We start from the raw sequence: 21154 nt of genomic DNA, 5'->3' as shown, positions 1-21154 counted from the left end.
TGGAGGAAAAAAGGCCAATAGTGAGATTGAGGGCATGGGTAATTTGAAGAGAATGAAACAAAGAAAAGAATGAGAAGAAAAGGTGGGGAAGGGAATCGGGGTGAGAAGAGACAAAGAAAGTGGTGTTCGGAGTGGAGCACAAGTCCGTCAGCACTCATCTATCATCATGACAATGCCAAGGGTACCGTTCAATCACAATGTCAGTAAGACGACAAATATCAGGACACTCTACATCAACTTATTTTTTTCCCCCGGACATTTATCTAAAGTTGAATCTGATCAATAGCAATGTGAGTGATGTCCTGCTTCTGACATGAAGTAGGGAGCTATAATAAGGATTAGCCAGCAGTGCTCCATCTGCACCCGAGAAACTCAGGGTAAGAAAATTGAACTGGAGGGATTCACTGTAGATCACAGTTCTCCACCGGGATCAATGGAAGAACCAATCATTTGTCATTATCAAAAAACAGGTCTGCTCCATGTTCCAATCCTGAACTGAGTTACATGACACAGCTGAGATGAAGGCACTAAAGTTTTAGCTTCTTTAGAAGTGTAGATAACCAAAGTTGGTGCCAATTTTTACTGTATTGTGGTTTACTGAGGCCTTGGTGTTAACAAATGCTTAATTACTGGTATTCTTCATCCTCAATTGAAGCTGTAAAATCCGTCTCTGTCATGGTACACGTTGCTGAAGGCTGTAAGTCATGACCTACGGTACCACTAGATCTTTCCAGTGACTTCCCATTAGGTTTAGCATAGATTTTTCACATTTTAGGAACTTTTTGCAATCCCTACAACCTTTAAGAGAACTCTGAAATTTTTTTTGCGCATTCAAACAGCACAGGAACCAGGGACTGTGGACCATTTCAGCTCGTGGTCCAAGGAAGGGTCTTTTTATGGTTCCATAGGCACTTAAAAAGTAGTCACTTGATGGCTGGTAGAACTCATAAGCTCTGGCCTTTACCAGATACTGCTTTTGGTGTGCCATTTTTAAAAACTATTATGATCAGCTGTTCTCTTACGATTTACAACAAAATGAACAGAGCCTGTGAGGAAAAGGTCAAAGTTCTTTTGGCCTGCGATACCTCAGTGGGGTTCGCAGGGCTTGCAGCTAACATAAAAATGTTTGCCAAAATAAATGTGGAGTGAACTAACAGCAGGTTTTTTCCCAGGGCAAAGAAGTGCAGAAAGAAAGCCATTAGATAGTTCCACGGTTATTATTACTGCCATGCAGAACATGAATGCAGTGGCAACTACGCTACCCATGTTGGCCTTGCCCTCTTTCTCTTCTTTGTGGTGGTTTGTTTTTGAGTGTGGTGCTTAAGGTGCATGTCACAGACGCTTGCGTCACAGTTGTCCCAACTGTGATCTCTTACTGGCCTTGTAAATTGAAAACTACAAAGTTCCCCTGGAGGAGAGTAGTTTCTCAAGTGAATTTCAAGCTGGACAGTTCTTAGAACTGCGTTCTTGGCACTTGTCTGTCTGAAAGCTAGTAATGTTGATTCAGTGTTTTTCAGCGTTTCCAGAATTCCATGTAACCTACAAACTGCATACTTTAATTTTCAGTGCAAGGAAATGTCTTTTTTAATTTATAGTCTACTTGAATTTTTTATTTTTTTTTCCCTTAGAAAAATTTTGTGTAAAATGTATGGTACTTTACCAATATATTTTTAAAGTTAAGCAATGGGATCCAAAAAGGAATGAATAGTTTTCGTGTCATGAGTTAGAAAATTAGACATTATTGGAATGATTTCACCGACAGCAGGACAAATAGGCAAACCAACGGATTTGTTTGAAAACATGTCTTTCTTGTTAGAGAGAGGTATAAATTGCTCAAACCCTTTAAAGTCATGAAGCTCAATCTTGTGGCCCAGAAACTCCAAGAACTCTACGAAAGCAGGACTTTCTGCCATATTCCCAAACAGCTCTTCCTCTGTTGTCTGTGAAAAAGGAAAGGAATGGCTTTTTTCATGACGAGTTCAACAGTAAAGGTTAGTATTGGGAGCTCAGAAATGCACTTACCTGCCCAAACTTTTGATAAATAACCCCAAATTTAAAGTTGTTGCTGATCACGTGCTCGTCAAAGGTCACGATGAGCCTGGACGCCTAAAGGACAGGAGGACAGGTAGTTAGAGGGAGCATGTGTACTGTTCACATTTACAATTAACTTCCGGACTGGTGCTTACCTTTGGGTAGAGAACAGGATAAAACCTGTCCACGTTCACCTCTTCACAAACAAGCTGGGAGAGAAAAGGACCTTTACTTTTTGTTTTTGCCATTTCAATGAAAGGTGATAATCAACGCCAGAATCTGCCAACCTTGGCCATCTGAACCACGTTGGGGAACTCAGTAAGGCAGGAGATGGGGATCACGTCGTGGTAGGTTTTCACCTTTGTGCTGAGAGTCAAACATTTTGAGACGTGTTATATATTATAGAACAAAAGTTCTGTGTCAATTGTTTCATTCTTTGAGTCGCAATATTTATTCATGGATAGAGCATTCCGAGGGGGATGCTCCATTCTTTACACATAAAATAGATCATTGTTCTCTAAAACAACAGTTGCTCGTCTTATGAGATCAAACCTATTGCTAGTTATACTTTTCGAAAGAAAAAGAAGAAAAACCTCAAAGAAATATCTGTAATTCTTTTGGACACAAATGGGAGCACACAATGTCTGGGACAAAGTTTTGCAAAAGTGAAGGCTCATATGAGGAGAGGAGATTTAATTTACTTTGTAAGGCATAATTCGATCATCCGAACAAGTGATATTTTTTGAGCCGGTATTGTTTTTGTACTAATCGGTGTTTGCTTTTGCAACAACTTCATAATTAGACGAAAAAAATCAAACCTAAACAGACTGATGCACAATGTCTGTGTTTGACGAAGTGGAGGCAGGAAATGAAGGTCAAAAATTGACTTGACACATCAGCAGCAAAAGAACAGCAAATTAAGTGACTAGACTCAAGTCTGCTTGTCAGAAACCCTTTTCAGTTATTCGGTTATTATCGATACTGTTTATTTTGCAGTCTGGGGCTGGAGTCTATCCCAGTCCTCACCGGCCAAGAGGCAGGATTCACCCCGGCACGGTTGGGAGTCGATCACACAGGCACGTACAGGGACACAAAACCATTCACTCTCATTCACACATCAATTTAGGGTCTCCATATGTGAAACCATGTTGTAACCACCAAACTTATTCTTGCAGTTATCTTTCATTATTTAGAAAGATTAGAAGCTCATTAGTTTTCCAGGAACAGTGTTCATCCTGCAGTCTCTTTTGTTGCAAAAGGATATACAGTAATATTCTAAAAAGAGACTGCCAGACTTATATAAGTCTATACAAGTGCTTTAAATATAGACTGTGAGTCAGTTCTTGCGACTACACTGATCCGAGGTGAGTGCGTTGGTTGAAGAGGTGACAGTGGTTACCGATTCAGTGGAAAACATTATCTCTTGAAAAAAAATGTAGTGGGCTGAATGACTGGTAACTTCAGATGTGCGCATCGGCTCTAAAGCTCCATTAACAAAGTGGATGCAGCGATTAAAATGTGGAGTGGATTCTCTCGGGTGCCAAAATTACTTTGCAGGTTGGGTGAGTTGGGTTCTGCCTCTCCGCCACTTGTCTGTCTTTGGCAGAGTGTGAAGGGGCAGAGGACGTCGGGGACCGAGTGTGCAGTGGGCGGAGGGCTTTCGATTTGCAACACAGATGAATAGTGTACTTGTCGTGTGCTTTGTGGCACACTTTTAAATGGCAACATTTACACAGGGAAGCTGAGGAGTTTGTTTTGTGGTGGGCTAACATCTTACAACTTTTTATAGAGGCAATTTGCAAAAATTTCAGGATTCAGATAAAAAGGAGGCAGATAAATTCACTATTCTATAACCAAAAATAATCCTCCCCGTCCTTTTTCAAATACTGCATCATGAATTTGCATTTTGAAGGCAGTAATTTCCAGTGCTTTTTGCATTTTATCAGTACTGCCACATAAATCAAAGAGATCAAGTCACTCTTCATCAAGTTAGAAGATGAGATGAATGCAGTCAATCTGCAGAGTTTTTGATCTAAATGTTCTTTTGTTGTCCCTATGTAATCTATTAACCTCTAACAACCCCATGTAGTCATTCATCCACATAGGATTCTTTCACCTGATACTTTATTCTATGTTTCTTTGACTTGCTGTCCTCATCTAAACTTTTCATCTTTACTTGCCAGTATGAGCAGATGGAAATTACACCAACTAGTAAAAAGACAATATAGAAAGAACTGGCAGCACATGCTGACATAAAAGGGGCCAAAAACAATTAAACTAACTCATTCCATTTTAGTAATGAATTATTTTATTTTGTGATACATGCAAACTATAAACAAAATTAACAGCCACAATAGGCTATGATGCAGCTGATCCAGAAGTACCCATTGGCAGACAATATCAGAGGTCTACCTGCTGGATGTTAAACTTAATAACAGTGTTTTATAGTTAAGTGAAATAACTATACATGATATGTTTTCCCAAGAAGGTGACATATCGCTCTTTTCTTCAAAATCATAAGACTATGTTCAGTTTTATCTTAGTTGGGTCTGACTGATCCCAAATATCGAGCAGAATTTATAATTCCGAATTTGATGCAAAAATATACCATTTTGCTTATGTATCACTGCCTCGGTCTAATGCATGTACGTTAAATGTTAACCCGGATACGTTTGATTTGGTTGACATTAAAAAGATGAAATTATACTGGAAGTCCTCTCAGCAGAGGGTAGCGCAGTTCAACAGCACCTCAAACTACAGCCTTTAAATGATCTCTCTTGGTCTCAATAAAGAAGACCCCCTGAAGAACCCCATGAAGAAGAAAAGCATTGGATCTAGTCTTCCCTTGCCTGGATGCTGGTCCCCAGGCCCCTGTCCTGAAGCTGGGGCTCGATGGTGAGTGCCTGGTGCCCCAGCCTTCACCCATGGGGCTTGGCCAGGCACAGCCCGAAGGACTGACATAGGTCCATCTTCCCCAGGGCTCACAACCCGCAGGAAGCGCCAAGGGGTTCGGCTGCAGTGCAAGCTGGGCGGAGGCCGGAGCTGAGGGACCTTGGCAGTCTGATCCTCAGCTGCAGAAGCTGACTCTTGGGCCATGGAATGTCACCTTTCTGGCAGGGAAGGAACCCAAGCTGGTGCGTGAGGCTGAGAGATTCCAAATAGATATGTTGGACTCTGGAACCAGGCCTCTCAAGAGAGCCTGACTCTATTTTTACTCTGGAGTTGCCCCCGGTGAGAGGCACTGGGTAGGTGTGGGCATAATGATTGCCCCCCGATTCAGTGCCTGTACATTGGGGTTCAACCCAGTGGACAAGAGGGTTGCCTCCCTCCATCTTCAGGTGGTGGGGCCGGGTTCTGACTGTTGTTTGTGGGTATGCACCCAACAACAGCTGAGTTTACCTACCCTTCTTGGGGTCCCTGGGGGGCTGCTAGAGAGTGCTCCTACCAGGGACTCCCTCGTCCTACTGAGTGACTTCAATGCTCACATGGGCAATGACAGTGTGACTTGGAAGGGCGTGACTGGGAGGAAAGCCCCACTGATTTGAACCTGAATCGTGTCTTGTTATTGGACTTCTGTACTTCTGTGGTGTCCATATGTGCACTTGGCACCAACACACCTTAGGCCACAGTTCTTTGATCGACCTTGTGGTCTTTTCATTGGACTTGCGGACGCATGTCCTGAACACTCAGGAGAAGAGAGGGGTGGAGCTGTCAACTGATCAAAACCTGCTGGTGAGATGGCTCCGATGGTGGGGGAGGATGCTTGTCAGACCTGGCAGACCAAAACATAACGTAAGGGGCTGCTGGGAATGTCTGGGACAGTCCCCTGTCAAAAGGAGTTTCAACTCCCACCTCTGGCAGAGCTACAACAGCTACAAGTATCTCGGGGTCTTGTTCATGAGTGAGGGGAGGATGGAGCAGGAGATCGATGGATGGATCAAGGAGGCGTCTGTGGACTCTGTATTGGTCTGTCATGGTGCGGGGGGAGCTGAGCCAGAAGGTGAGGCTCTCAATTTACCAGTCAATCTACGTTCCCACTCTCACCTATGGTCATGAGCTGTGGGCAGTGACCGAAAGAATGAGATCACGGATACAAGGGTCTGAAATGAATTTTCTTCATAGGGAGGCCGGACTCTCCTTTATAGACAAGGTGAGAAGATTGAGAGGAGCTCGGAGTAAAGTCACTGCTACTCCTCATAGAGAGGAGTCAGATGGTGCGGGAATCCGGTCAAGATGCCTCTCAGACACCTCCCAGGGGAGGTATTCTGGGCATGTTCATCTGGGAGAAGACCACGGAGAAGATGCAGGACATGCTGGAGAGACTATGTCTCCAGGCTGGCTCGGGACCGCCTTTGGGTCCCCCCAGAGGAACTGGACCATGTGTTGCTTCTCACAGCTCCGGCTGCTGCCCCTGTGACCCGACTCCAGATAAGCGGAGGAAGATGGATGGATGGATGGGTTTCAATAAAATCTGACGATTATAATTCTCAAGAAGGGAGGAGTTGTTGGGAGGACTGCAGAATTATGATACATCAGTTCTATCTTGAAATTTATTTGCACCTTGCTTGGCTACTTTGGGGACATGCAAACCCAACTCGATTTCAAAGACTTATGGTGAAATATGCTGAGCAGAGGTGGCCAGAAAATGGTTGGTTTCCCTTCATTTGCATTCAGACCCTGGATCTGTTGGGTGATTTCAACATCTGCACATTTCCAATGTTCGGGTTTTAAGGGCACTGAGGCTTGCGCCTCTTGTCAGTCTCCCTCAGATAATTTTTGGAATATCACTTCCTAACATTTCTTCAGACAATCATTACAGATTTGGCGACTTGCAATGCATACAGTCTTATCTCATATGTCCACCTACTGACCTGATTTGATCTGTCTTTTAAATTGTGCAGTGAGAGCAGCAATGAGATGATAAATGGGGCAGAGAAAATGTTATGAGCGACGTCTAAAAGTCATTTAACATTTTGAAGATTGGCCCATGTAAAGTACACTAACTAAAACAGTCTCAACGGTGAGTTATATTGGAGTGCATGATCTCAGACACACTGGTTATTCAAGTCCCTCAACCTCTGACTAAAGGCATAACGTGCAATTTGAATAAATGCGGCCCCCTGAACACAGATGAACCAAGTAACTTTGCATCATTTTAGCCACTGTTATCAACAGATCAAACCAGATAAAATTTCAACCTCACCCTCAGTGTGCATAATAATTAGATACTTGTGTGTATAAATGGAACATGATTCATCTTCTACTCCGGTTATGTGATTGTTGTGTTTCTAAGGCTATGAGAGTGACACCTTTTCCTAACTTGCGATGATAAAAAATACTCCCTGCGATGCTGAGGTACAGCTAAAATAGACTTTAGAAAAAAACCCTCAGCTGGCATTTAACGATGTAGTCAAAATCCTGCTCAATCTCCAAAAAGGGATCCGTGCATGTCATATATTTGTGACTCATCATGATCCCAACTTTCATGATGCTTTGAGGATTTTTTTTCTGAGTTTGGAATGACGGTTTTCTGGCTAAAAAATGAGATACAGTTTCCAGCTGTGCCTGTTCAGTATTAAAGCAAATGCATGAGTGTTTGTATGTGTGTGTTTCCAGCCACAACGGTCTGCAATTATAGAGATATGCTTGTGCTTTCAGTTTTGCCTCACTTTCTGGACCTATGACATCAATCAATTGAATTTACAGATCAATAGATATGATTACTTGTGACCTCTACATTCTACTTAGTGACATTGGCAGTTTTTTCACTGTAGCGGATGTGACAATTTTGTCTTCTTTAATGTAAACTACATACTTTTTATTCCGTGTCAGCAGTTAGAGCAAATATTTAAGTTGTAATGGGATTCAGTGGAATATTTTCTCCCCTAAAGTCCACATATACACAAAAATATAAAAATAATAATGTAATGTTGCTTCCAATTATCAAGAATGCACAGCTATGAATAACGATGCCATTTATTTAGTTTTTTAATGTGAAAAAAAACTGGTGCACGGCACAGAGCCTGGGAATATTCAGAAGTTGAGCTTTAAGAGTTCAGCAAAGCGGCGCTGAAGCCGGATAAAAGAGTGAAACACAAATATGTGTGGAGTGTATAATACATTTGCATCTGTCACAAGCACAACAGCTAAATCAGTCTGGTTTTAAAATCACTTCTAAAAAACAGAAAATTACTGTGAATGAGCAGAGAGAGTGTTGTAACTAAGAGAGACGTAGTGATAAATTGAATGGCCTGACAAGAGTAATGTGGTTAAAACACAACAAAACAAAAACACCACAAGACTGAGGTTCTAGCTAAATGGAGATGGAATGAATATGGACTTTAGTAGAAATGTTAGAGCTGTCGGTTCGGAGCATGGTGAGCGCTCCTGCAGCCACACTGAAAAATATATATAAAGAAAAGGATTGGCATGCGTGAGACATCCAACTGGAGAGCCTATGATTAAAAAAAGACCTAGCAGGAGGGGAAAAAAAAAGAAAGAGATAAGCATGAAACGATAACAAGAAATTGTACCGAAGCATCAAGCGCAGATGCTCTTGATCCCCGATGACATCGTATTTGATGGAGAAAACCAAGTGGCCCAGGGCGGCATCCATGGTGTAATAATTAAAGTGCTCCTGCGGGCAGAGAGGCAGATGAGACCTTAATGCAAGGATGACTATTCCTTTAGCATCGGACAAAGAATAATAATAATAGTGATAACACAACTGCTATGAGTGAAAAATGGAATGGAAAAGAGGATGTAATCATCTTCTAATTAAGGAAAGTGGCTGAATTGCCCCGATGACAAATGTTAAATAAGATATTGAACATTTCAATTTGAATTAATGTTGCAGTTCATCAAATGATAATATTCACCGATAACATTGAATCAAATAAATAACGACAACTTGATGCTTTAAAAAAAATAGACCTTGCCCATGAACTGCTTCCTGTAGATCTTGGCAGTGCTGTTGGTTTCCAGTTTGACATGAGAGACGGGACAGGGGGCCTGTTCCGCCTCCAGTGGCTCTTTAGGCTCGTGATTGGTCCCTTCAATCCAGTAACCGCCAAACTGGGGCAGCAGAATGAGCGGAAATGGGCTGCTTCGACCGAGAACCTGGTAGAAACCGGGGGTAATCATCGCAAGAAGAACAACTTTACCGTGTTGTGTTCAAACACTTTGTTGTAAATTCCATCCTATATTGTATATAAAGCTTATTTATAATTTCAGTTCATATTTCTTTTTTAATGGGTACAGTGTTTCTTTAAGTAAATCCCATTCTAAGTTTAATATGTAGAGCATTTTCCTCCTGCCTTCAAATTTCCATCATCAATTGATTTATGGTCCACACATTATTCCTTTATTTGGATACAAGAAACACATTTTGATATCTTGGCAAGACAATGTTTTCCAGAACATTTACCTTTTCTTGTACCTTTTTCATCTCTATAAATAAAAAGCTTTTTAATGATTCCAGATTCCAGAGCAAGACCAATTGTTGATACAATTTTCTGTCACCTGTGCAGAGTATAATTAGTTGTGTGTGTGTATGTGTGTGAGTGCGTGCATGCGTGTGCATTGTTTGTACCTCATGAACACTGGGATAAGGGATGTAGTCCTCCTCAGTCTGCGGGAAGCAAATGGGAGTACAAGTTGATGATTAAAGGGAGGAAATGTTCATGATCAGGATAAAATCCATCAAGGCAGATGCTGACATTTAATATTGTGTATGTAACAATAAGGCCGAGGGACCTACAAACTTGTCATATGGGTTTCAGCTTGGAGCTTCTTGAATCCTCTAGTTAGGCCACTGTAATTTTACCCTCTGGTACACAAGCCTGTCATACTCAGGAAAGTAACTGTTGTGTTGCTACTGTGGCTACACCAACCCCTGAACCCCCCCTCCTTATCCCACACTTGTAAGAAATGCTACTCAGCAGCCCCTGCAGATCATAGTCTGCCTCACCACTTTCCAGCTTTGTCCTGCAGAAATGATAAATTACAGTTAAACCTCCAAAGTCTAACAACTCTTACAATAGAGGAAATCAGGACTTCTTTGTCTAACAGGAAGTCCTGTGCTGGCTCTAAATATGTTGATAATAAGGAACCAACATTACTTTTATTTTACCTTACATTTCATTATACATTTGTTTTTTGTTTTTTTTTTCCTTTTTTGGGGGAATGAGGGAGATGAGAAATGTGCTCGAATGCCAATGTTGAAATAAATTCAAGTACTGGTAATAGCTTGATATCATACCATCAGATTCACATATCACAGCTTATTCACTTCCTCCAGGATTTTGGACTGAAGGAGGAAGTTGGAGAGCTTTTCATATGAGAACATGTAAGATTACGCTGCAGGTCACATAGACAGTAAATTGCCTGTTTATTTTGGCTTTATTATTTATTTATTTCATGACAAATATGAATCGCATCGTGAATATGCAGTGCTCAATGCTTACTCATATACTGTTTTACTGTGACCTACGATATTTAATTTTCTTAAGCAGTGGACTCCATGAATGTACTGGTAAAGGATAATAAAGATAATTGAAATTTATGCATAACAGTTTGGTAATAGTTTTTAAATGACTCAAGCTAGGTTTCTGTCTAATTACCAAATTTACTTTTGATTTGAGTCTGCCCTCCTCTTTAAAATTTTGGGAAAAACTTGAAAAGTCCCCTAAGCAGAATTTAGGAGGTAATGGATGTAATTAATAATAAGTTATCCCCGTGGGGAAATTTATTCTTTGCAATTAACCCGGAATTACCTCCTGCACCACAACGCCCCCTATTGTACTTCCATTAGAGAAATTTTGGTTTGCTTATATGAAACCATTTCTATCTACAAAGGAGACGATCCTGAGCCAAAAACACACAACCTGTTAAAATGATATTTGGCTTTTTAACACAGAGATAGCAAACCTTCTTTTACTTGCATCAAAATATCTGAAAACACAGCTGTCAATAAAATATCAAGATGAACCTTGCCAGTTTAAGAATATCAAACTCAAATGTGGTGCAAATTTCTTCTCCAACAGGAAGAAAGGTTTATACCGCAGTGTGAGTCATACATAAAATACTTTTGGTTTCATTTCTGCTTCAACACACACACACAGAACCTTTATCAGCATTTGTTGGCAGATTAACACCATTAATTTTGACAGGCCCATTCAATACATTCATGCTTTTCTTCTCATTATTTCAAAGGATTCACTGATAGATTCACTTAGGCTGACGGAACAGCGGTCATAATCTTTTATTGATCTGCAAGTTTGTGATGGGCGTTTCCGATTGATTTGAAACAAACCGTGAATGAAGGATCCTGCATGATCGAATTATCATTACGCACTCAGTCTAAGCTGCACTTTAGAATAAGCTGCATTTCTAGGCTGGGTTGTTAAGCTTCCAGGTCAAACTCAGATTGTCTGGAGGTCGTTTTGTTCCATATTTTCCCAAGGGCAAAGTGTAGTCCCTTTTAAAACTTCACAGTTCACTCATCTACCGGTAAAAGCCCTACATATCTCCCCAATTGATACTGAAAAGGTGCCTTTGAATAAAACCTTAGATATTAGTGCAGCCACTCTATCAATTTATTCCGATTGTTCTCGGGCAGTCATCGTTAAATCCCCCCTTTCTAATGATTACTATCTTTTGTGTGCACTTTCTGACTCAACCCGAACTCATGGTGAGAATATCCACAAGTCTTCAATGCCAGCTGTGTAAGCCTATCTCAGTAATAGAGCACCGGAGGATTTCGCCCCTCTAGTTCCTGTCGGGTTCCTAACTCAGTCGCTGAGCATCCTAATGCCTGTTCGACAGCTGATAAGGAAAGGTTCATAACTCTGCCATTACAGAAGATTTACCAGACCGGTCTTTGAGGAGATGGGAGGATCTGACTCACTTTGAGGGGTGGAGGGAGGGGGCATCTTTGCTCATCCATCCTGCAACCCTGTGGAGGGAAGAAAATAAAAAAAAAATGACAGGAAACTAACAGACCAGATGAAATACTTACAAAACATTTGTGAAAAGGTACACTATGCCTTTTATGCCACTGTACTCGGTTAAATGATAGATATTTCTCTGTGATGAATAAGCGTGAGGTGCTTCCAGGAAGCCAGATAATATGAGCTACATGTCCACTTATGATCTAAGGATGGCTGGAGAGGAATTTATTATAAGGCAACAAAAACACACTGATAATAATCAAAATAGTCTGTAATAACTGTGTGTGTAAATATTTGCAAAATTGTTATTTTCAATTGACTACTTTTTGTATAATTTGTCTCCCCTTTTGCTCATCATATTCACTGGAGTCTTCAAAATAACCATTTATGTCAGTAATAAGAGCAAAAATGGCTGAAATTGCTTGAAGAAAAAGAAGAAAACAAGACTTTTTCTTGGAAAAAATTGTAAGAACTTGCTTAAAGGACCATTTACATTTATTTCAGAAATCCCCCAAATGAATAGAATATATGCAACAATGAAACATAAATGCATGACAAACTTATCAAGATGTTTCCAAGAAAGAAGGAGACACTGAAAAGGAAGGAATGGAAAAGAAACTTGCAAGAAAAAACAAGTCTGAGATATTCCATGACAGTTCCATGACAACAGAAAGAAAGGGAAGGAGGCAGATATGGAAAGCGGGCCTCTCGAATTCCATGAAACACTCATATGATGTGCGTGTGTGTGTGAGAGATCCATATAGCAGAAGATGTAATCTGCTGTATCTAATCTCATTCTGCTGATTCATTACTACTTATTCTGCTGATTCATAGCTCCACAAAATTCATCCCCTATCAGTTTAAAAGCCTACAGCAAGATCCATTTGCTGCAGATTATTGGGGAAATGGAGAATGATGAATCAAGTGCAATTTCAAACTTGTTCGCTGTTTCTGCTTCCCTTATTTATTTCCATTTCTCATCCACTGCAGCTTCTTGAAAAAAAGAAAAATGCCACCTTTATGTATAACTTGTAAGTATCTGTTTTGCTTGGGTGAGGTATCACGCAAAACATTGAGTCGGCCCTAAATCCCCAAATCGAGCACTAAATATGGCATCAGACTGCGCGATCAGAAAGCCAGCATCAGGATTAAAAATCCTGTCTTTGTCACCCGGGACTCTTCTTCCTTCAGCACTTACAACTTCTCAAAAGATGAAACTTTAAAAAGTTTTATATTGTCTCTATACCAAGGCACATTGTACATGATAAGCACATGCCTTTTGATATAGAATATCAGGATGATTTTCTTACAGTTTTCTTAAAAGTCAATCCAAGGTGGAATCATTCATTCATTATCTCTACTGCTTATCCTGCACAGGGTTGCTGGTTGGGGGTCTGTCACCTATTACAGCTGTCATTGTGTGACCGTTGGAATTCACCCTGGGATGATTCACGGTCACATAGAGACATACAACCATTCACTCTTGTTCAAATGTAATATAGAGACATACAACCTTTCCCTCTCTCATTCACACACCTGAATAACTGAACCTAATGCATGTTTTTGGACTGCGGGAGGAAGATGGAGAACCTGAAGGAAACCCATGCAGACAAGGGGACAACATTCAAATTCCACACAGAAAGTCCCCTAGTTGGAATCAAGCCAGGGACCTTCTTGCTTTGAGGCGAAAGCTCTTACTGCTTTGTGAATGTGTCGCCGACGGCATGTTTTTTTTTTTTTTTTTCATTTTCACATCACAAAGGCTAAATCATTATTTACAGTCACGTATCATTTAAAAAGTAACCAGTTTCATGATTTTGTCAAAGGAAACATTTGTGAAGACAGTTGCCCCCCTGAGACTTCGCCATAATCTGTTTAAATTAATAGATATCTTTAGCCACGGGGGAAAATCCAAAACAAAATAAACAAACTACTGAAGTACGCACAAAAGTCTGTCAGAAAAAGGACTAATATAAACAAGTAAATGAACGTGTTCACGCCGATCCTATCCATTCAGTCTGATAAAAAGCTCCTTGACTCCCATTGTGCCAAGATGCAATGTTCCATTCTATGAGCAAATTGACAATAATGAAACTTTTTAGAGATCACTTGCAGAAACAAAGTTGATAAGATAGTTGTTGTTGACAGTTGTTCATTCCTGTGAATCTTTCAGGCATTTTTTCAGAACTGGATGGTAACAAACACAGAAAAGATAATTTGTTACCAGCTGCTCCAAATGGTGGCTTGATCAAGCGTTACACATTTAATCTCAAAAAAAGGGTTACAAATGAGATAATGAAGCATTATCTTTTCAGTGCTGCATGTATTAATCACACATCAATGCAAAAAAAAAAAAAAAAGAAAGAGATGTTGGCACACGTACAAGTTGCAAGGATATCGATATATTAATTCGAGGATAGGCACAGCAGCAACATTGATTGAATATAAGATGAAAAGTTTGCTTTCGAGGGCAGGTGCAAAGTCAGGAATGGCGCTCAATTAAAGCTTGAAAATCAGGCGAGTTTTAGTCAGGGCGGAGGCGGAGCCCACTCACAGTACCTGCATCCTCTCGATCATGGAAAACAGATCCGAGGTCTGGGGGAGAGAGAGAGGTGACACATATCCAAAAAAAGAGAGATGGATTTGATTATGAATTTGTGCTGATGTGATTTCCCTTGTGATCTCACTCATCTGTCATATCCGCTCACTGCAAAGTCTGCCTGCAAAGTCTTGGGACGCAACAGTCCCACAGAGGCCTCATTTGACACAGAGAGAATTCTCCCTTCACGCTTCAAGACAAACACACTGTAAACAACCAAATCTCAAGGGACGGCGTTCCTTGGAGCTTCTCTCTCTGTTGCTACAGTCAACCACTCGTCTCACTGCACTCACAGGCCAAATGAGTACCTCTGCTCTTGGTGTCATCCAGTAATATTAATAGGTAGAAAAAAAACAATCAAAGTAACCTACTGGGTGAGAAAGAAGTAAATAACAAAAGCAGAAAAAACTGCCAGATTATTGCAAATACTACTGGATGGCTGCTGCAAATGGTAGCGCTGGATTTGTGCTTAAAACTTGAGGAAACCAGGTAACCCTATTACTTGAAAGCCTCAATGTAAATTATTTCCAGTGAAGGTAATAGTCGTAGGATGGTGAAAGAGAGAGAAAGAGAGAATGAGACGCAAAGAAGAAGAGACAACCCAAAGAAAATTGGCTGCGCTCGCAAAATGCTGGCCTTTTTAGATCCAACCTGACAGGTGTCTTCGTGTAACGGGACCATTTCAAGATGATTGGTTTCCACCACGGCAAGATTACAATAGATTCGATTTACTCAGCATGTGTAGAAATATACATAAACTTGAACTGTTTTCTTGTAACATTACTCTTCACAAAATGAAAAGGTTTGACTTGAGGGTTTACTTTTCAATTATTTGCTTTCTAAAGCAGATGAAATGGCTTTGCTTTAAAATGTCTTTGCTTCAGTTCAACAATATTTAGCCCTGTTGTCAATTATTCTCGGTTGATCTCAAGCAACAGCTACAAACTGGCAAACAATTGGAGCAAACACTTTGTGTAATTGTCCTTGCTCAGGTGGTTGGTAAATCATTATGGCTGTAATTAATGATCAAGTTAGTCAAAAAATGAATTAGCCGGACCTGCAAATGGGTTCAGATTGGCCATCTGGTGATTAAGTAACTAATAATCTGAAAAAAAAAAAAGAAATCATTGTCACCAACAACATGCAGAGGTAATTATAGCAAGAGACAAATAAGAGACATCAAAGTTGATACCTTATCTGTTCATGTGAGGTCAAGCAAGAAGTAAACACTGGGAATTAAAGTTTCCAACCTTAATTAACTTTTGAGGTTGAACAGAAAGCAATTGAGAAAAAAAAGCTCTCCCAACTAACCACTTTCAATTCCATATAAATTATTTATAAATAACAAAGATACTGAATTTATTGTCGTTTCAAGTGCAGCTACCTGGCTTTGACGATACCTATGCCAAAAACATCTGCCATTGCATAATATGACCTCAATATCAGGTGTGACTTGAAGCTTTTCTCTCTGTACTTCTTTCAGATGATTATTACCAAATCTGTAAAGACAGAGCCCCAAACAACCACTAAAAACAGGTTGTTTCTGTCAAAAACTCAGGCTTTTTTCTGTCTTTTGATGGGGCTGATATAACTAAACATTTTGTGGGCGTTGAAAGGTCAAATGGTCTTATCAAAAGTTGGCTGGGGAATGAGTTAAAAAAAGCAATATACCTAAAATAAAGCTCTTAGTTTGTACTTTGATAACTGTCTGTAAAAGGTCTGTTTTGATTTACTGATATAATATTTCTTTAAATTTATTGACAGTCATTGCTTATTGGGGGTTATTTCCTTCTGATCATCTTCCAATCGAGTGCACGGGCAATTTGTCACCTTTAAATAGGTCGTCAACTCTTACCTAAGAAACAGCAAGTAATTACCTCAAAACTTTCGCAAATTCCAAAAAAAAAAAAAAAAAGCAACACATTATTCATGACATTCTAGTATGTTTAAAAAAGGAAATAATGTAAGACATTTCCAAAAGGTCAGCAAGCATTTTCTCAAAAAACAATTTGAAAAAGAACTTGAACATCAGCAAAAAATCAGCAAATCTGTCTAAAAAAAAAAAGCTGAAAGAGTTTACTTGGGAATCCTTAAATCCTTAAAAATGATATGGAATTTTAATTTCTCATTAAAGGCCTGTGAGTGTGACATTCAATAGATTCAGGATTGAAACTACTTCATACGCTCATGTGACTTTTGTTCAGTATATTTTTGGATTTTCCCTCACAAAAGCAGTTCCCACTGATTTTTTCTTCTTTCCCTTTTGGAGGCTCCCTTCAGGGGTCATCACAGCAACCCTATTCTCTGTATTCCCTTCTCTCACGCCAACTAAATTCATGTCCTCTTTCACTCCATCAATGCATATTCTCTTTGTTCTTCCTCTTGGCCTCCTGCATGGCACTTCCATCCTCAGCATCCTTCTACAAATATATTCACTATCCCTCCCTTCAAAGTCTCGATTTCTATTGACATAATTATATTTACATTTATTCGAACAAGTCTTCCAAGAGTACGCAACTCAGTGCTTAGTGCAATGAGCGAGGCGATCGTTTAAACAAACAGTAATCGTTTAAATTGTCCTCCAAGAGAACGTTACAATTAGCAAGGTAATCATTTAAAGAGATGATAGCACCGAAAGGCATCATGGGTTTCGAGGCAGCTCCAACCTGAGTTGAGGATGGGGATGATCACATCCGCCCTGATGGCACTGCTTGTTGCTGGGTTGAGTCCTCTAGTCACCATGAAACACAAGTGGACTGAAATGCCAAGCTGATGTTTCCACATGACAGCTTAAATTTACTAAGGGGCACTGCAGGGCTTTGTGAAACACACCCACACAAGGCTTGAGGGGAAGCGCACACATGCATGTACTAGGACATACTCATAAACATGCGCATATCACCTCTTCTTAAGAGTACAAACACTCACACCTGGCGCTGACCCAGTAATGCCAAAGGTGCAGCCTCGGTCTATTGTTGCATGTGAAAATAAATAGTGCCATATGATATTCTGGGAGATACTGCTCTGCTGACTACAAAACAAACATTGTCTTATGCTGAACAGATTATCAGTGAACCATTCAGACTCCAAAGTAACCAGTGGAATCTCCCTGGAGAAAGCGCAGCTTGGGACTGTGGAGGCACTGCTTCACTGCAGCAGGACTTGAAACGCAAGTACTTGCTTGAGCACAACTTCATTCTGTGTGTCTGTGTGTGTGTGTGTGTATATGTGTGTCTGTGTAGATTGAGCAAAATTCCAATATGCTATTCTTTGTCTTCTAGACGCTGGGATGCAAACAAGCAGTCAGTGCAGCAAAATAACACTCGCATTTAAAGTACTCACATCACTGAAGCCGCGTCTCCTGCGAAAAGGCTTGCTGAGAGGATGGTCGAGCAGCCCGTCCAGTAAGGTGTTCTCCACTATCGTGAGTTCACTCATCATTCCACAAGTGCACGGCTAAAGTGGGCTGATGGGAGCGAGGGTTTTTGTTTTTTTCCCACCGTGAGAGGAAGGACCAACGACTTCAGCACTTGCTTGGCACTGGAGAGCGAAGCCACAGCTCCTGGTCAGAATTGGTCTGCGCGCGAGGCGAAAGCATGTGTTGTAATGTGAGAGTTTAATTTCCCTTCCTTCCTCTTTTCATGTCACCCCACCTATCATACGCAAGCAGGGTTGTTCTGTGGGAAGAGAAAAGGGAAGGGAGGAACATGACTAAGCCCGCCCTTTCCACTTCACACGACCATCTTCTCTTTTTAATGCACTTGTGCAGTAGACGGATCTGTTTTTATTTCTCTTCCACCTTGCTTCCTCAAATCCATGCCTCACAGAACTGCAGCCATGAAATGAAGAGTTCAGTGCGGGCGATACTTATTTAAATAAATAAGATTAAGGACAAACAAATGTATTTTAAAGCGCGTATGTCTGTGTGCTTTAAGGCACAGACGCAGAGCTATTTTCCAGGGGCAGTAAGTGCTGTTTGTGAGCTGTGTTACATATATTTCCATTTTCGCAACAGCACTCAGATTTTCAACCCAGGTATTTTTAGACAGAGCCTAAACGGGTCTAATTCCAGTTAAGGTTGTGCAACATAAAGTGAAACATCTCCTCTGACAACAATTTGATTGAATGCTTTTTTACTGTGACTCAGAATTTACAAAATCTCTATTCATTTATTGAATTATTAACTTGTGATTGATCTATTTACGTTAAATTGTGCTTTAGACGCCCACTGTGAGCTGCCACCTAACTGTGGTGGAGGGGTTTGCACATCACACTAATCCTGAGAGCTATGTTGTCAGGGGCTTTATGCCCCTGGAAGGGTCAGCCAAGGCAAACAGGGTCCCAGGGGAGGGACCAGACAAAGCGCATCTCAGAAGATCCCCATGAAGAAGAAAAGCAATGGATCTAATCTTCCCTTGCCTGAACGCGGGTCACCCGGCCCCTGCCCTGAAGCCAGGCCCAGGGGCGGGGCTCGATGGTGAGAGCCTAGTGCCTGGGCCTTCACCCACTGGGCTTGGCCGGGCACGGTCCGAAGGACTGACATGAGTCCCTCTTCCACTGGGCTCCCCACCCACAGGAAGGGCCAAGGGGGTCGGGTGAAGGGTGAGCTGGGTGACGGCCAGTGTGGGGGACCTTGGTGGTCCAATCCTCAGCTGTAGAAGCTGACTCTTGGGACATGGAATGTCTCCTCTTTGGCGTGGAGGGAGCCCAAGCTGTTTTGGGAGGCTGAGAAATTCCAACTAGATATAGTCAGACTCACCTTGACACACAGCATGGGGTCTGGAACCAGGCCTCTCGAGTGGGGCCCTCCGACTCATCACCTATATGTTGGGGTTCAACCCGGTGGACGAGAGGGCAGCCTCCCTCTGCTTTCAGTTGGGAGGGATGGATTCCGACTGTTGTTTGTGGCCATGCACCCAAAAACAGCTCAGTTTACCCACCCTTCTTGGGGTCCCTGGAGGAGGTGCTAGAAAGCGCTTCTACTGGGGACACCCTTGTCCTATTGAGAGACTTCAATGTTCATGTAGGTAGTGATAATGTGACTTGTAAGGGCGTGGTAGGGATGAAGGGCTACTCAGATCTGAATCCAAGTGGTGTCTTGTTCTTGGACTTCAGTGCTTGTCACAGACTGTCCATTGCAAAAACCATGTTCAGGCATAAAGGTTTCCATTTTTGCACTTGGCACCAACGCACCTTAGGCCACAGTTCTTTGATCGACCTTGTGGCCTTGTCATTGGACTTGCGGACGCATGTCCTGGACACTCAGGTGAAGATAGGGGCGGAGCTGTCAACTGATCACCACCTGGTGGTGAGCTGGCTCCGATGATGGGTGAGGATGCCGGTCAGGACCTGGCAGACCCAAACGTAACATGAGGGTCTACTGGAAAAACCGGCAAAGTCCCCTGTCAGACATTGGTGGGTGACATTGAGTCTGAATGGACCATGTTCCGTGCTTCCATTGTTGAGGAGGCAGACCAAAGCTCCTGAAGTAAGGTGGTCGGTGCCTGTCGGGACAGCAACCCTGGAACGCGCTGGTGAACTCCAAAAGTGAGGGATGCTGTCAAACTGAGGAAGGAATCCTATCAGGTCTTTCTGGCCTGTGGGGCTCCGGAGGGAGGTGACAGGTACCTGCAGGCCAAGCATCATGTGGCTTTGGTGGTTGCCAAGGCAAAAACCCGGGGGTGGGAGGAGATCGGGGAAACCATGGAGAACCACTTCTGGTGGGCGCTGAGGAGATTCTGGTTCATCATCTGGCAGCTCAGGATGGGGAAGCAGACCAAGGTGGTGGTCCCCTTTTTTAAAAAGGGGGATCGGAGGGTGTACTCCAACTACAGGGGATCACACTCCTCACCCTCCCTGGTAAGATCTATTGGGAGGTGCTGGAGAAGAGTGTCCGCTGGCTCATTGAACCTCAGATCCAGGAGGCGCAGTGTAGTTTTTGTCCTGGTCAAGGAACAGTGGACCAGCTCTATATCCTTGGCAGAGTCTTCAAGGGGGCATAGCATTTTACTCAACCAGTCTTGATCTGGAGAAGGCATTCGACCGTGTCCCGCGGGCAGTCCTGTGGGGGGTGCTTTGGTAGTACGGGGTACCAAATTACGTTATACAGGCTGATTAGTCCTTGTATGATCAGTGTCGGAGCCTGGTCTGTATTGCTGGTTGTAAGTTGGACCCATTTCTGGTGAGAGTTGGACACCACCAGGGCTCACCTTTGTCACTGATTCTGTTCATTACTTTTATGGACAGAATTTCTAGATGCAATCAGGGCGTTGAGGGGATCCGGTTTAGTGGGCGCAGGAAGGAGGCTCTGCTTTTTGCAGATGAAGTGTTTCTGTCGGTTTCATCTCCCACTCTAACTGGAGTGGTTCGCAGTCAAGTGTGAAGCGGCCGGGGATGAGGATCACCACAACTGAGACCATGGTGCTCGACCAGAAACGGGTGGAATGCTCACTGAACAGGGAAGAGATCCTGCCACAAATGGAGAAGCTCAAGTATCTCAGGGTCTTGTTCATGAGTGAGGGGAGGGTGGAGCGGGAGATCAACAGGGGGATCGGTGTGGCATTGCATTCAAGAG

At 42.0% G+C, this 21154-nt stretch overlaps 1 protein-coding gene across 4 annotated transcripts in view; it reads right to left on the bottom strand.

Moving 5' to 3' along the window:
- Nucleotides 1-21154, bottom strand: part of rap1gapb (RAP1 GTPase activating protein b) — an 88415-nt gene that overhangs the window by 21850 nt on the left and 45411 nt on the right. For 3 of the 4 annotated variants that reach the window (XM_086149933.1, XM_086149935.1, XM_086149936.1), the window contains 8 exons: nt 11939-11986; nt 9623-9661; nt 8965-9150; nt 8565-8668; nt 2319-2397; nt 2187-2240; nt 2023-2106; nt 1840-1940 (listed from right to left, as the gene is read on the bottom strand). In XM_086149933.1, coding sequence (XP_086006059.1) covers nt 1840-1940; nt 2023-2106; nt 2187-2240; nt 2319-2397; nt 8565-8668; nt 8965-9150; nt 9623-9661; nt 11939-11986 — 695 coding nt within the window. Of the gene's footprint in view, nt 1-1839; nt 1941-2022; nt 2107-2186; nt 2241-2318; nt 2398-8564; nt 8669-8964; nt 9151-9622; nt 9662-11938; nt 11987-14540; nt 14577-21154 lie in introns of all 4 variants that reach the window. The other variant, XM_086149932.1, reaches the window with a different exon arrangement.

This window comes from Fistularia commersonii, chromosome 7 (assembly GCF_037954325.1).
Source record: "Fistularia commersonii isolate RoL2024-O1a breed Wild chromosome 7, RoL_Fcom_v1.0, whole genome shotgun sequence".
In the NCBI taxonomy this organism is placed as follows: Eukaryota; Metazoa; Chordata; class Actinopteri; order Syngnathiformes; family Fistulariidae; genus Fistularia; species Fistularia commersonii.
The sequence above is the reverse complement of the archived record's forward strand: the minus strand, read 5'-3'. Positions and strand labels throughout refer to the sequence as shown.